General features: G+C 37.4%; 2 protein-coding genes across 2 annotated transcripts in view; one reads left to right on the top strand and one right to left on the bottom strand.

The window, feature by feature from the left end:
* The window catches only part of cdc40 (cell division cycle 40), a 21,295-nt gene extending 16,754 nt beyond the window's left edge, over positions 1–4,541 (top strand). The window contains exons 14-15 of the mRNA XM_015376783.1: positions 2,610–2,754; positions 3,709–4,541. Coding sequence (XP_015232269.1) covers positions 2,610–2,754; positions 3,709–3,886 — 323 coding nt within the window. The 3' untranslated portion in view covers positions 3,887–4,541. The remainder of the gene's footprint in view (positions 1–2,609; positions 2,755–3,708) is intronic.
* Positions 4,542–6,084: 1,543 nt separating this feature from the next.
* The window catches only part of mettl24 (methyltransferase like 24), a 49,360-nt gene continuing 39,230 nt past the window's right edge, over positions 6,085–16,214 (bottom strand). The window contains exons 4-5 of the mRNA XM_015376767.1: positions 12,029–12,251; positions 6,085–7,273 (exon numbers count right to left, since the gene is read on the bottom strand). Coding sequence (XP_015232253.1) covers positions 6,929–7,273; positions 12,029–12,251 — 568 coding nt within the window. The 3' untranslated portion in view covers positions 6,085–6,928. The remainder of the gene's footprint in view (positions 7,274–12,028; positions 12,252–16,214) is intronic.

Genomic DNA, 16,214 nt, shown 5'->3' with positions numbered 1-16,214 from the left:
GCCGATTCATTGATTAATCGAAAAAATAATCGGCCGATTCATTGATTTTTAAAATAATCGTTAGTTGCAGCCCTAGTTGTGTGTATGAACTCTCATGCTTCTGCAACAAGTTTGATGTTTGATGTTATTTGCATCAAAAAGCAGACGTTTGAGAGCAAAACTAGTGAAGGAGTTTCTTTAATTTCCTAGATTAAACTAAGTGGTTTACTGGTGTTTAGTTTATGTTTAGTGTGATTTAAAGGTTGAGACATTTTTTGGATAGTATGGGGGTTTATAGGAAATCCATTAAAAAGGTGCAATTCAGCAAATACAGATTGCACACAAAGTGATTTAAAGTGTTTATTGGCTGACCCTCGGCTGCGCTTAGAAATCCTTTCCACTAAACTCCAATTCTGCCTTTGAATATAACTGTAACAAATAAGTTAGTTGTAACAAATGAGTTACATTATATCCATGTAGTAATAAGCTTAGGGATTTCTGTAGCTCCTACAATTTAAACTGTAATGTTCTTTAAAAAACTTCATTTTTTTAATCACATACTTTCTTATTCCTTCTTATTAAGTTTTCATCTGTAGGGTTTAAAACCCTGCTTTCAATGAACTCCAGTTGTCGCCCATCACAGTAGGAGGCAAATAGTTCAATGTAAACATTTGGCAGGATGTGTTTAGGATTAATACTCTTAGAGACCAGCTTGATATAAACGCAGAGAAAGAACGGAGGAGACATTAGGGACTCTAAGTTATTAGTTTGTTTATGCAATGCATCCGCTGATGACCAAGCCAAGCCCTATGCAGTCATGAGAGATGCACATTTAGGGCACAGTTAATGTGAGAAACCTTCTTTAAACTAATTAAGATTAAATTGCTTAGTTTCATTAAAATAAAAAAAAGAGAGGGGGTATTGTCAAGAGGAGGATGAGAGATACAATACCAGAGTCAACGATGCAGATAACATGAAGTGACCAGGGCTTCCATTACAGCTCAGCAAAACGACAGGCTGAGCACCTCCATACCACTCAAAACTGTAATAATTCATGCCAAATGACTTCAACTGAATTACTCATTTAAACCTATTGTTAGACATGAAATCATAAATCACTCGTCCAACTAAAGCATCTAAATTACAAACCTTTCAAACTGATGACAGGGTTGTTTTTTGATTTATCTTATTTTATTGTAGACGCATACCTGCTGCTGCTTTGCTATTTGCAGAAATAAGCAAACAGTTTCCCTGGTAAAGCTTCGTAATTAACATACAGATGTGAGCTTGAAATTGATGTTCCCGTTAAAACCTGCCAAGGAAGTGAAGGAGTGCGTCTTTTCAAATGTCAATCTATTCCTTATGGGCTGATCTATTGAGCCCAGGCATGTTGGAAATTAGCATTATGATTTATGTTGTGCAGGCTTGCTGCTGGCGCTGTCTCAGTTGTTCTGAATATTGACGGTGTCAGATGCTTATTATGGATAGATGGAGATGTCTGACAAGGGCATCTAGGGTTATTATTCAGAAGTTTCACTCAACGATCTATAAAGCATATCTTTTCTTTTTATTATTGTTTGCACAGCTTTGTGTGGTAAAAGAAATGGCTTCAGATAGATGAGTTTTATAAGGAACATTAATAGAAGTAAACCTTCCACTTTACTTCTGTTAAGAGATTTGTGTTGCAGCCCATCATCATCAAGTCTTGCCTTACTCAGCTTTTTTTTTCTGCTTAAACAACCTCTTTTTTTTTTGCACTCTTCCCTCTTTTTTGTCAACGTTTGTATTTGTCATGACATAATTTGATTTTCCTCAGAGTGTGAATGATGAACGTGTTCTCAGTGAGAAACCACTCTGTTTTCCTTTACGCCTAAATGACACCAAGCCCCCCTCTGCGACACATCCTCGGTCTCTTGTTTTGCTGCGCCCTCTACGTCTCCTCATTTCACAACAAGTGTTTGTGAAATGGTAAAACCTCTTCCTTTTAAAGTAGACCTATCTGGGCTTTTTACTGCATTTTTTTCTAGGGGAGGAGATGTTAGACACACATACACACTAACTGGATATCTTGCTTTCACACCTCATTAATAATCATGTTCCTGTTAACAAGTGCATTGAGTTGTGTGATGCTTTGAAAGTGATTTACTGCTTCCCTTTGCTGTGTGGTGACTTGAAACTGTCGCCATGTGAAGAGTTGAAACTGTGCGAAATAGATTATAATTAAACACCTAATGATGAGGAAGCCTGTCTCATTTTTCTAAAATTGCTTTAATCTCATTTATTTATTGAAAGGAGAAGATGAGTTCATGCCCTTCGTAGAGGACTGTCCTCTTTACTTTAAGTCTTTCCTTTGAGCCAAGTTTCTACTGTTAATTTACACCACAGGTTCGCCGCCTGACTGTGGCAACAGCATGAAAACGCACCACCTAAGATCTCAGGGACTGCTTGTTAAACCTCTCCCTGTACAGAGAAATGCAAATGAGACCTGCTAGTGAAATAACTGGCAATTAAAAAGTTGTGTACAAACTGTGTTTATTTAGTGTCACTTCTCTTGATAATAAACGCTTTTCTGTGCTTGGGATAGAGTTCAGCTTGTTGTTTACAAATACTTAACCGGTTTTTAATTGTAGGTAAATGGTTGGCCTGTCAGTCCATGGACAACCAGATCCTCATCTTTGGAGCCCAGAATCGCTTCAGACTGAACAAAAAGAAGATTTTCAAAGGTCACATGGTTGCAGGCTACGCCTGCCAAGTAGACTTCTCCCCAGACATGAGGTAAGATACTTTTTGATCGATCCCCATAGAATCCTAACATAAAACGGGCATCTTATCAAAGATTCTTAACCCTGTAAAACCAAATGTATCATATTTGATACATTCGGTTTCTGAAATGTTTTGCGTCTGACACCTTTTGCATAATTTAATGGTAAAAACTTTGCTCAAAATCCTATTGTACACAATCAGATATACCTGATAACAGAGGGCAGAAGACTACACAAAAAATAATCTTGACTTATCGCAGATTAATAAATTATTAATATCAAAAATTTATTTCCGTTTTTTCTTTTTACATATTTTGTTAAAAGGCCAAATAAGGACTTCAAACCAAAAAAAAGTAATTTTCTGTTTTGTTTTATTCTTGGATCGGGCTTTAAAGGGTTAAGCTTAAAAATAAAAAAAAACAATTATAGCAATGAAGTAGGCTTTGGTTTGTTCTAAGTGTTAAGAATGTGAAGTCTTCTAAGTGCTGAACGTTTTCATTCAAAGTGCTTTTAAGATGCCAAAGAGAGTTGCTGTAAAAAGCATAGTTTAAGCTCCGCCTATTATCTGCTGCTGCCCACTGCCTTTTAGCTGGCTAAAAGAAGGCACAGAAGAAAAAACATAAAAGAGGTTTGATAGCTAATTTCAATTTAAACGTGCTGTCGACATTTAAGGATCACCATCTATAATGTTAATTATGGTTGTACCATTACAATTAGCAGCTTGTTAGTTAAGGAGCCTACTGGAGCACAAAGCCTGATTAATTTAGCAGCAATAGTCTGTTAGCTTTTTCCTGTATAGAGGAAAAAGTTTCAAAAGTCACCTTAATTTAAATACTATAAATAAAATAATTAAATAAAGCAGGTGTTAATATAAAGGTTTTATTAAAGCTTGTTTAAAAATGTAGACATGAGTGTAGGTTATAGGTAACATAACTGTAATATTGAGTTATCTAATTTCTTCCCACAGCTATGTAGTGTCAGGGGATGCAGATGGAAAGCTGAACATCTGGGACTGGAAGACCACCAAGCTCTACCACAGAATCAAGGCTCACGACAAAGTTTGCATCAGTGCACTGTGGCATCCACATGAAACCTCAAAGGTCATCACCTGTGGCTGGGATGGACAGATCAAACTCTGGGACTAACTCTGGTTGCCTCTAGACAAATATGTGCAGGATCCAATGCTTCATGGATGTTATTGAATTGTTTTGAGTCAAAGGCAAAAGACTGGCATCCAGTCTTATTGTGGAAGTGTATTTTTGTATCTTGGTATAAAGCTCAAAATATGTACCCGTTTTGTCTGTGGCAAAATATTAGATGCTTTTCAAATGCATTTAGTTGTTTAATTTTTAGTAATCCACTGTAACTCTGCTTTTTTTTTTTTGCTCTTGTTCCAAAGTTGTTTTTGTTTTTTATCTTTCCATTATTTGGTAAAATAAATATCTTGTGCATTTCCCCTTTTAGAAAGATTGTCTTCTCGTGAAAAGGAAGAAATTGTTAACCATCATTAAACACAACGTCAGGAAATGGTGTGACACTAATAGTGAGTTTGCTGTGCCCAGCTGGCCTCCAACATTTCATTTTAGCTTCATTCAACAGCAGTGTTAGTGCTTATAGTTTGAAAACAATATTCTGAAATGGAGCCCAATAATTGGCTTTTTTTTAAACCTGCATATTTATGCACAAAAACCTTTATGCTTACTGGAAGTTGAGGTAAATTAACACTTTGTCTTCACTGCAGTACCTGCTTGTTTGATGGATATCTGTCTTGTTAAGGAAGCTTGTTTAGAATCCTGTATCCAAGCATATTAATGGAAAAGCGGAGGCGGGGAAAATATGTGTAGAGAAAATGTCATACAAACCAGGATAATCACAGTGAAGAGGATTATGAAGCAAAGCCCACTCAAGAAATGGGAAATGGAGCTGTAGGAGGAAGGCAAGCTGGTTTAAGCACTAAGATACCATTGATCTAGATCTTGCTTTGATTAGGTACCAATTACATAAGTATTTTTTTTGGTCCATCTACCCTTTATGCTTTATTTAAACATTACCAGTTGGGAGTAAGAAGTAATACACCGTGCCAGATAGCAGGAATAATTTAAGAATGAGTTTTAGGTGCCCTGTGACCTCCAGATTCTCAGGATCTCAGTTTAGTAGAGAATCTTGCTTTTTTGCAGCACATAACAGAAGGTGGTCACTGTTTACCCTTGTATACTTGAATGCAATAAGTAGCAATATTGATCAAAACGTAAAACGAGTTTAAAATGGACCATATGCAAAATTAATATGTAATAAACTGTTTTTAGTAGCTTTAGTTCTAACTACTCTCTTAGGAATTCTAGTCTTCTATCCCTTATGTGGGTGTAAAAAAAACTGGGATGCAGTGGGACATTTTTTATCAGAGATGCGTAGCCAACCACTCAGCAAGATTTGTGTGCTGCTATCATACTCAGCAAAATCTCCGAGGATGGTTTCTGACACATAGCTTAATCTTTGCCATGAAGAATTTAAGCAGTTGTGAAGGAAATGGGAACAGGTGTTAGGAATGTTGGCTAATGGAGAATGCTTATACACTTAAACAACTTAAATTTTAATAGAGTAACCCAGGTGTAAAGACATGTTTCAAAGCATATATATTAATTTACTGATTTCAGAATGGAAATAAATATTGATAAATACCAATTATCTCATGAGTTGATAACGAGTGATAAAGTCATGTAGACGTCTTTTTTTTTATGGTGATGAGTTTAGTGACCGACAGCTGTTTGGCTGTTTTAAGGAGCACTGATTACTCCTGTCATATTACTCAGATCACCTCAGACACTGACAGAGATAATTTCAGGCCCATGTATTTATTAAAGAGGCCATCTCCACCTTCTATTTTGAAATATTTGGATATCGATATTAGTTTACCCATGAAATCTGTCGGCCTTGAAACCCTATAGCTCTAGTTAGTCGTCTAGTTGTAAAAAAAGGAAAAATGATGGTGTAATTTTCTTTTTTGAAAGCATACATAATCTAATTAATATAGTCTATTAACCTATAGCAATATGCATGGTATGGTTGCTACATGTTAGGTACACCCATTAATCGAGTTGAGGGGGATGGCATCCCCCTTCTTAAAAACGTTTTAAAAATCATCCCCTTTTAAATGACCATCCCATGTGCCATTTTATTACTGACTGCAGATCTACTGTAAGGTGCCTTGGTCAAGGTCAATGACCGGCATACCTGACATGTAACAACCATACCATGCATATCGCTTCAGGTTAATAGTCTAAATTAATTAGGTTGTGTATGCTTACAAAATAAAGGAAATTCCACCATCCCCCTTCTTTTTTTTTTTTTATAAATAGACTACTGGGTATGCCGGTCATTGACCTTGACCGAGGCACCTTACAGTAGAACTGCAGTCAGTCCCTGGACTGGCATGGCTATCACTGCCCCTACATAGTTAAGGACAAATGCAGAGGAACAATTTCTCACTGGGATCAGCTTCATAGTCATGGTAGGCCACTTCTTTGATTTGATTTATTCTGCTCAGGCTACTCATAAGCCCACAGCCCTCCAAATCTTAAAAGGGCAATATTATTGCCATTACTGTCAATGTTGTAGACATTTTACACATTCATTAATAAAATGTCACAGGGGATGGTATGGAAGAAGGGGGATGCCATCCCCCATCAATCCCCTTCAACTCTAGTACTGGCTCTAGTATGCGTTGATTTGCCTTGCAATGCTCAAGATTTTTGGATGGGTTTGGATAACCATTATTGTTTATAGAGGATTATTTCTCCAGCATTGGATGGTAAAGAAAAACACCAAAATTGAACCAGTATTTTTTGTCAATCCTCTTGTATATAAGGTAAACTTAGCTACATTGTTATAACAAAAAACTAAAAACCTCTTTTTTTAGTGTGCACTTGCTCCCAATGAGGCAGGTTCTTTTATTTACTTGCTTCTTGCAACAGTGCGTGTTTTCGTCATCTGTGCAGCCTTTTTGGCCTGTTGGCCATAGCTTTTTATAAAGATGCACCAACTGGCTGTGGGCCAGGCTTCAACAGTGTCTGAATCAACCTGACCTGCTAACGACAATATAACAGCTAGAAAGAGAAAGACTCTCTGGAAGTAATTACCTCATCAATGTGGAAGGTCATCATAGACCTGAGATAAAGTCACAATAGCAGCTATTCATCATGTTTATGTGCTGAGCCTGAAGGCTTCCACCTTGTGTTCACCCAGCTCAAGGTGTAGGAGCTGGTGGCATTCATTATGTTCTTGTGTAAAAATAGAAGAGGAGTGTTGGGGTTGTTGTGGACGTGAAACAGGCGAAAACTGGCGCGTTCGAGCTCCTTCAGCAGGCTGTACCAGTATCGCACCACAGATGGGTCATCGCCGGCTACCTCAAAGCCCGCCCAGTGCAGGTGAAGCTCCAGCAACAACTGACCCACAGATTCCAGGACGCCCTCCAGGACCAGGTTCTCCAGAATCTTCCACTCCGCACTCTCCATGTCTGCTTTTAGTACATCCACCTAGAACACAGTGACTGAGATTAAAAAGAGAAGAATTTCTTTCATACCCAGATAATAAATGAGTTCTATGGTAGCTTAATGATAACACTAAGATGCAACACGTTATTGAATTCAAAAGCTATTAAAGGATGTAAAGGAGGAAGTGAAGCCTGGTCTCGCTGCTGCTTCAGCAGTGGTGATGATGGATAGAGCTGCGGCTCAACTTGACAGGGCCTGCTAGGGTGGAATGGGGAGGTATTGCTTCCTAAACTGAATGTTAAAAGCACCCTGAGGTCATATTTATGTAAATAGACTTGTGCACTCTCAAAGCCTGTGTCTTTAGAACCTTGAATTTCATTTGAGTTTTAGTAAGATACTGAAGTTGGCCTTTTTTTAACCTTTCTAAGCTCCTCTTATTAAAATCAATATAAAGATTAAAGATGTACCATGGAAGAAATGTGGGCAAATCTCAATATAGTATTTAAGATGCTGTTTCTCATAGGTTTACTTCAAAAAATGTTAGATTTTGTTTAATGTTGCAGTTTAAGAGGCAAACTTTATTATATCCATTTAAAAATTATCTCAATACTTTAGCCTTTCTTGCAACTTTTTTAAAGTTCAGAACAGTCCTTGAACTTGATAAAGACATCATATTTATCTCTGTTGGGTAGAAAACTGAAACCTAGATTTTGGTGGCAGCATCATGGTGGGGAATGCAGCTTTAACCATGATGAAAGCTATCCCTACAAACATTGGCTATTTGGGCCTGAATGTACAGAAGCACAGAGCGGTCTTACTCAAATTTATCTTTTTCTTTTGTCTTCTCGAGATAACGACATAACTATCTCATTTGCACGGTTAAACCACTAATTGTTTTCTCGAGATATCAAGATAATTATCTCATTATCACAAGAAAACAGTTATTGATTTTTTGAGATAATGAGATGATAAATCTGTATCAGTAGTGAAGAAGGCTGGCCAACAACCCTGGATTCCCAGTCCATCCATGCCTGCGGTGCCTTTAGTTGTGTAGTCGCGGTGCCGCGTGTGCACAAATAATCAGTTTTTTTAGTTTCATTTTTCTTTTCACTCATTGCCAGGTTGTGGTGGATGATTGAATTGCATGGAAAACAGTATTAACAAATCTGACAGTTTGTTTTAATGACACCCTATAATCTGCACTCATTTTGGATGTTAATGCATCTTATACCTGTTACAGGCATAACAACGGGGCTGTTCAGAAAACACCTGCTACGTCTCTGGAGGTGTAGGTCTAATTGCTTATGAATCAGAAATGGAAGCAAATCATCAAACCAACAACGTCGCATAGTATAGATTATTTACAGAACTATACATAGGCTGCCATGAGTTATATTTCTCCTGCTGTTCTGGTATTGAGATGTAATCAGTTTTAGCACACACCAATCATCTCGTTATCACGAGAAAAAAACAGCTTTCGTTATCTTTAGATAATGAGAAAATGAACTCGTTTTGTCGAGAAAACCACCAGTAAAAAGTATCAGAGGGACGCGACCGCTCTCGGTTTCATATGAAAGTAAATGCACATTACACTTGTTTTCTATTTTTTCTATATTCTGAAAACTTTGTCTCATTTTCCTTTTACTTCATTATTGCAAACTATTGGTAGTCTTTTAAACTCCACAGAAATATTTAAAATTGTGCTTATTTTAACATAAAATGGTGTGAAAAAGATTATGATTTCTGAAAGGTACACTGTTTAGTTAGAAAATAGGAGAAGGACCCACAGCTGCCCTGGGGCTCAATGGGGCTCACTGACAGAAGCGAGTCTGCCGTACACTGGCGCCACCAGGCCCTCTGACTCACTAGACAATGCAGGTGAAGTGTCTTGCCCAAGGACACCCTGCGTTTAGAGGGCAAACTCCTACATCTGACTCTACTGTTGCCCCATTAAGGTCTTTATAAACTGGGAAGCAGAAGAAGCTCAGTTGCTTACCTCAAGTCTGGTGGGTGGTTGTGCAGTCTTTATATCACTATGTTGTTGGCTTACTATCAGAGTCAACTGTCATTGTTTGGCATCTAACAACTAACATTTGCTTTTGTTGTGAGTCTCTTGTCTCGGTTGGTCACCAGGGCTCTGCAAATGAGTCACCTGTGCAGTTTTTTTTACCCATTGCACATCAGAAATAAAGCACAAGAGCATGCTTTAACCTTTCTGAGTGACTCTGTTTCATGTCTGAGAGACTTGGCAGAACCTTTTGAGAGGGAGCAATCTTGCTCGTGCCTTTTCTTGCTCTGCTGGCACACTGAGTACTCACATTAAAACCCTATTATGAGGATGCGTGCATGGCTCTGCATTTAAATCAGGTGAGTGCTGTCTGTTATAAAACAGTGCAGTGTACCAATCCATGTTTTACAAACCACAAAATTGTTATATTTGTGCCTTTTACAAACTGTAAAATCTCAATCAGCTGGGAAATTACAGAAAAGTAATAAAAACTTGAGGTGAAATTTGATAGGGAGCAGATTTGCTGTCTAGCAAAGAGTCGCTTTCTGATCTTTTAGCTTTAAGCCTGTTGGTATTACAAAAACAGGTGCGGGTTCAAAGGAACATGCAATATGCAATGTATTTACCAAGCAGTCTTAAAGAGACATTTTGTAAATTTTTCCAGAAAAAAATATCTTTAAAAGAGGCTTTTTATTTGACCCTTTTATTTTGACTAAATCATTGTCTGATAAGCAAAGTTATACCTCAGTAGTTCAGCAGTGATGCAACTGTAAGCCTGTATCTTATTTTCCCTGAAGGCACTTCTGGTCGGAGGTTCCAGTGCTGTTCAACAGATGTTACGTCAAGCTCATCCATGTTAAATGGGTCAAACCTAGCAAACAATTACCTTTATATTCAAGATGGATTTTGTGGATACTCAAAAGTGACCAGCATCCTGCTCAACTTAGACAATCCAGTCCGAGCTACCAGAACGAGCAGAAGGGTCCTTTGTTAAATGGGTTAAAAAGCTACACCTAATCCTCAAATCTAAAAAAAAAAAAAAAAAAGTATTAATGGTAATTAGGTTTTTGGCATCTTTAGATCTGGACAATGCTTTGTATTTCTAAGGCTTTGGGACTTCAGTAAGCTATGGTGAGAGCTATTGTTCACAAACAGAGAAAACATGGAAAAGTGATGAAGTTTCCCAGAAAATGCCAGCCTACCAATTTAGTTAGAGAGCACATCCAAAACTCATCCAAGAGGTAAGAAAAAGACCCAGAACAACATCTAACTCACTACAGGCCTTACCTGCCTCAGTTAAGAGCTCATTGTTCAACAGAAAGTTAGAATGTGAATTTGTCTTTGTCTACTTGTCAGGTTGAGTGTTTGCCTCCCCCCATCTACTGGAACATCTTATGAGAGCCCAAGTATGAGAGCCTGTCTCCCCTCCCTTCTTATGCTCTCCGCAGATGATAGGTGCCTGTGTCTACAGGGACTCTGATGGCTCTATAAGTGCAGAGTTGGACTTAGACAACTTTCATTGTCATTTTGTATACAAAGTGTCCACAAGACGAAATTTCGTTCTGTACAGCTCTCATGACATTTCCATATCTGAAAGTGCAACAGTGATCAGATGTAAACAGTGTGGAAGAAAAAGGATATGGTGCAGTATTGAGAATTGTCCATGGTGGGGGGTGTGAGTGGTCATTAATGATATTATGGGCTCTGGACATGCAGCACTGGGATGAACTTTTATTGAGGGAAGAGGTGTTATAGTCTACCTCATAGGGGTGTGTAAGCAGACTTCTATGACCATTATGGTTTGCTTGTGAAAGCATATCTGTTGGGCTATCATTTAACTCTAGGATGTATATTCCCAGAGCTATATTGGGTGTGTGTGTGTGTGTGTGTACTATATAGTACACACACAAACAAAGAAAAGTGCTTGCAAAAAAACACAAAGGGTTGATCGATGCTCTCTAAAACTTTTGGGGAAATATTATGTGGACTGATGAACAGAAGGGGAACCTTTTTAAAGGTAAGTATCCTGCTATAGCTGTAGTGACGTACCATTTAAAAAGAAAGAAACATCATGCATGGTGGTGGTCTTATAATAATATAGGATTGCTTTGCTGCTTTAGGATATGACAACTTGCCACATTTGACGGTAATTCTTAAAGAACATTGTTCAGACAGTATTTGATTAGCTTAAACCACAGACCATTTGTGTTATGATAAAGGGGCAATGATCCAAAGCACAACTACAGATCTACCTCTGAAAGGTTAAAAAAAAAGCAAAAGGAAGGCTTTGGAGCTGTGAAGTCAAAGTCTGGAAATCTATTCAGATGCTGTGGCAGCATCTGAAAACAATCTGACAGTGTAAGTTTTTTTTTTTTATTTTAGTATTATTTCTTTTTTTTTATCAGTGTGAAGTTTTAAACAGCCTCTACAGGACACCATTACCCTCATCTGTAACCACTAGGCAGCTACTCCCCCAGCTTGTATCTCTTAGTGGGTCTGGGTTGTGTATAAATGAATATGTATGCAGATCTTTATCTGATGAGCTGGGGAAGCAGCCCTGTGGGCATTTTAAGAGATGACATTAAGCAAGATCAGGTGCTGGAGGAACATTATATTTTCAATGAAGAGATATTAATTTGGACTTTAGGACAGACATCCAGCAGGGATGACTCACGATAGGGGGATATATGCTGAGGCGCACATGAACTAATATGTGCCCACGTGCCGTACATAAATTATGTTGAAACAATAACATGACTAGATGCAAACAGTGTTACTTTACCACTTACATCTCTGTGTCCAAAATCATCCAAGATGGTGGCAAGTTTTTTGTTGTTCACTTGTCTTTTAGGGACAATAGCTGGGCTGGGGTCCCTCCAATCTAGAGATATCCGATGGAACCAAATTTCAGCTTTCTGCAGGTGAGGCTGCTCCAGGCTGGGATCAAAGCAGTGGACCTCGCAACCAGATTGTGCAAGAAAATGATCCATGGACCGATCATCCCCTCCCAACCTGAAGACCACAGGAGCCAAGAAAAGCATTAGCTACAAAGGCAGCAGTTTTTCCCCCCTAAATTTTATTGCTTTTTTTGTTACTTACATTGGATGGTGGATAAATAAAAGCAATAAAACCACAAGATAGAAAATAAAAGGGAGCTATTCACCAACTCTGTGTTATTTTATTAAATTACACTGTAGCAGTTTAATAATGACACACAACTCCAAAAAAAGTCCCCATCTCCCAAAGCGCTTATTAAAAAGCTTCTAAAACTCTTGTACTTTATTAGGAGAAGCTATAAGCATGACATTTATAACCTTCCTTTTATTTGCTTCTATTCATGCAGATGTGAATTGCTGTTTTGTTTTGTACGAATGTTCAGCTGCATAACTCTGGTGTTCCATCGAAAAACAGGCCCAAACCATCACAGTGGCCACAATTGTTTGGCTGTTAGTATAATGTTCTATTTCTGAAAAGCTGTGTTTGTTTTAAACCAGATTTAATAAGACGCACTGCTTCCCAAAAAAAATCCACATTATTCTTCACATGGCGCTCCATCCAGGGACTCATCAAGTGCTTTGACAAATGTGAGTCAGTATTTTATGTTTTTTTATATTTTTGTTTCCCATCAGTGACCTTTTTTTTTAAATCCATTTTGCTATTGTTAATTTATTATACTTGATACACTAACCTTATCTGAGGTAACTAACATCTGCTGTTATTTAAATGCTGTTCTGGTTTCTATGGAGAACTACAGGACAAGTCATTGATGCAGTCTTGTTGTATTTAGGGAGGTTTTCTAGGCACTTCCCACCAGGACAAAGCCCAGGGGATGGCCCAAGAAAAACCGTAAGGACTATGTCTGTTTGCTGGCCCTTACGGCTCTTGCTTCCAAAGAGGAGATGGAAGAGATGTCTAGGAAAAGGGAAGTCAGGGCATCCCTGCTGAGATTGCTGCCCGGTGACCTAGTCACAGATAAGGAGAAGATAAAAGAGTACAAGATTTTCTATCAGTACAATTCTGGAAGTAAATAGTTTTGAGCTTCTTTTGTTTAAGGGGAGTGCCTTACCATGACACTCTCGATCACATGGCACTTTTAGCAACAGATCTGACCCTCTCAATTTACATAAGCATCATTTAATTTATCTCAGGTAATAAAAGTTTCATGGTGTTTTTTAAACCCTTTATTGGGCAATTTACCGTTTTTGATCACCGGACAAACCTGTCCCTCAGTGAGGTCTAGAAGCAGAACATCTATATCCATCCAATTAGCAAAGACACTGCTACATGGCTGTACATCTTATGTTGGCATTTGACCAATTAGATGAGCCATTTAATGATATATTTCCTACTGTAAATCAAGTTGGAAAAAAAACTTAACAAGTCAAGAAAAAAAGGTAAAACCCTAATGGAAAAGTCAAAAAGTAAACTTAAAAAGTTAAAAAGCCTCATTAACAATTAGATTTAGTTTTATAAAATAAAAAAAATGAAAGTGCCAGTATCAGCATTAATGCCTCTAAGGTTATGTTGTTCCAAAGAAAATGTGTTTTTTTTCACTCTCAGTGTGTTTTTTTATGAATTTCTTTTATAAGGACTTTTTTTTATTTTTCTTAATATATTAGGGCAAGTTGGCGTTTCTTGTTAATACGTTGAAATTAAATTTTCCCATCAAAATACCCATATTTTTTGAATATTAAAAAGGTAATAAGGTCTTGTTCTGGATTCCATTAACACTATTGGTTTGAAATTTTGGTTTTCAAAGAAATTCACTGAGTGCCCTACAAAGGGCCTATATGGGCAGCTGCTTTTTCTGTAAAGGTTTTAGTTGGTCTGAACGTCTTTTCCCATTAAATAAAAAAAAGTTATAATTTGAAAATAGCATCTTAAAATACATTTACTTGTGATATTTTCATTGGGCATTTTTATTATTCATTTAGGGTGTAATTAAAAAACAGAAGTTATCTGTAAGAGGCCAGAAACTTTTTCACATCATATATTTATATATCTGTTTGATTCAACATCTTTAAAATACTATATTAACAATATAAATGCAAAAAAGCATAAAATGCTTTAAAATGATCACTAAAGTATTTTATTCTAAGCAGAGAAATATTGTCTGGCTCAAGGAAAAAACATTCCAAAACACACAGACTTACCTGAGTCATTTTATTTTTAATTTAAAATCACAAACATACTAAAAAACTCCGAATGTGACTGCTTTTTTGAGGAGTGATCCTCAAAAACTTAGATGAGTAGTGCTAAATAATGGTCTGGTTATTCAAAGTTTAACAATCCACACATTCAAATGGTCTTAGTGTGGATTCGATATGTTTCAATAATCTGAAGTTTCTCATTAAATGAGTGTTTTAAAGGGAAAGACAGTGGCCAATAGCTTTTTGATGGCATGTACCGGTAGATAAATGAATAATACTATCAAAATGATTATTTTTCTTGGCACAGCCCTACTGTGTGTGCTAATAGCATTAGAAAAGAAAACTTAAAAAAATGTTTCTGGCAGAGAAAATAACTGATTCCTCTGTTTGGTTACTCTTGTGTCTTTCAGGTTTCTTATTTCTTTTCATGAATACTCCTCACCACCAAGTATTTCTGATAAACTCAGTAGACATCAAACACCCCTTTACATGGATTTCCCTTTCTTATTCCACATTTTCCAATTTCCTTTTATTCTTATCTGCGTCTCTCTCTGCATCCCAATTCCTCCTTTTTGTGCTCTAACTTTACCCTGTAATTGTGGCTGTGGGAATACAGTTCTTTGAAAGATGAGACAGATGCGACTCCCATGGTACATCCCACTTACAGGAAGATGAGCATATGCAAGGGAATGGTATGAAAGATGATGTCTCCTTTTTTCTTTTTTTTTTAATGATGTCTCTTTTTAAAGCACTTAATATGTCATTAACAGTTTCCCATTCTCTGGGGTAAAGGAACACAGTTCCATTGCAGACGATAGATATCGACCAGTAAATAGCAGGAGCTTTTAGAAGGAGTAGAGGGCGAAAAAGGCCTTTCTAAATGATTATGGTGATAAACTCCTCCCCGAACGTAACTTTCTCTTATTGGAATATAGTGCAAAAGTAGAGACTCTCTGATTGGAGGGCAAAGTACCATAAATTAGACTAGTGTGGAGAAAATATTCTATAAATTGATGGTTCAGATTTTTCTAGTGAAATGTTACCAGTGGAGTCTTTATTTCGAATAGAGACACATCTCAGTCGTTAAATTTAAAGGGGTTTTCTAGGAGGAGTTAAAGACATCACAAAAACTTTTTTTCCAAGTTATATGAATGCCATGAACCTTTAAACTAACGTTGCATTATTTTAAAGGCATTATTTTTTGTATTTTTACATAGAAGCCTTTCATTGTTAAAAGCTGGATAAGGTAAATATATTCTTCTTTTCTTAGTAAACATATTCCTATTGAGGCAATCGGCATGAACTTCACATAAAATTTCAGGAACATGAAGGTATAGAGGTCAATCTTTTATTCCCGAGTGGATCATCTAAATTAGTGGTCCTCCTAATTGTCAATCATTCTGGTGATATGTTTATATAAGGCTTTCCTACGTGTCCTACGTCCCCATTAGCTGTCGTTTTCTGTGTATGTGAACTTTTAGTCTTATATGTGTGGTGAGCTACGATTTCAGTCAGTGAAGCTTAGTTTTTTTACCGTGGTTCTTTGAAAATGGCCGATGGTCGTGAGAGAAGAAGTGTCTAAGAAGTGTATGAAAAGAAATGAAGAGCCAGATATATCCTGGAAAGCTTTGTGCGGAGAGCTCTCCTAGCAAAGCATTATGGGATTTGCTGTGACAGCGGCCCGCTGTCGCCACCCAACATCGTTGACTAATGAAAAAGATGGTGCAGGCACCATGTGGTGGAGGAGAAGTAACAAGATCAACGCAGCAAAAAGCAGCAATTATCTGTCCGGTTCGGACACAATTAGCTTGTATGAGCTGAGAAC

This window comes from Cyprinodon variegatus, unplaced genomic scaffold, assembly GCF_000732505.1.
Source record: "Cyprinodon variegatus isolate N-32 unplaced genomic scaffold, C_variegatus-1.0 Scaffold141, whole genome shotgun sequence".
Lineage (NCBI taxonomy): Eukaryota > Metazoa > Chordata > Actinopteri > Cyprinodontiformes > Cyprinodontidae > Cyprinodon > Cyprinodon variegatus.
The sequence above is the reverse complement of the archived record's forward strand: the minus strand, read 5'-3'. Positions and strand labels throughout refer to the sequence as shown.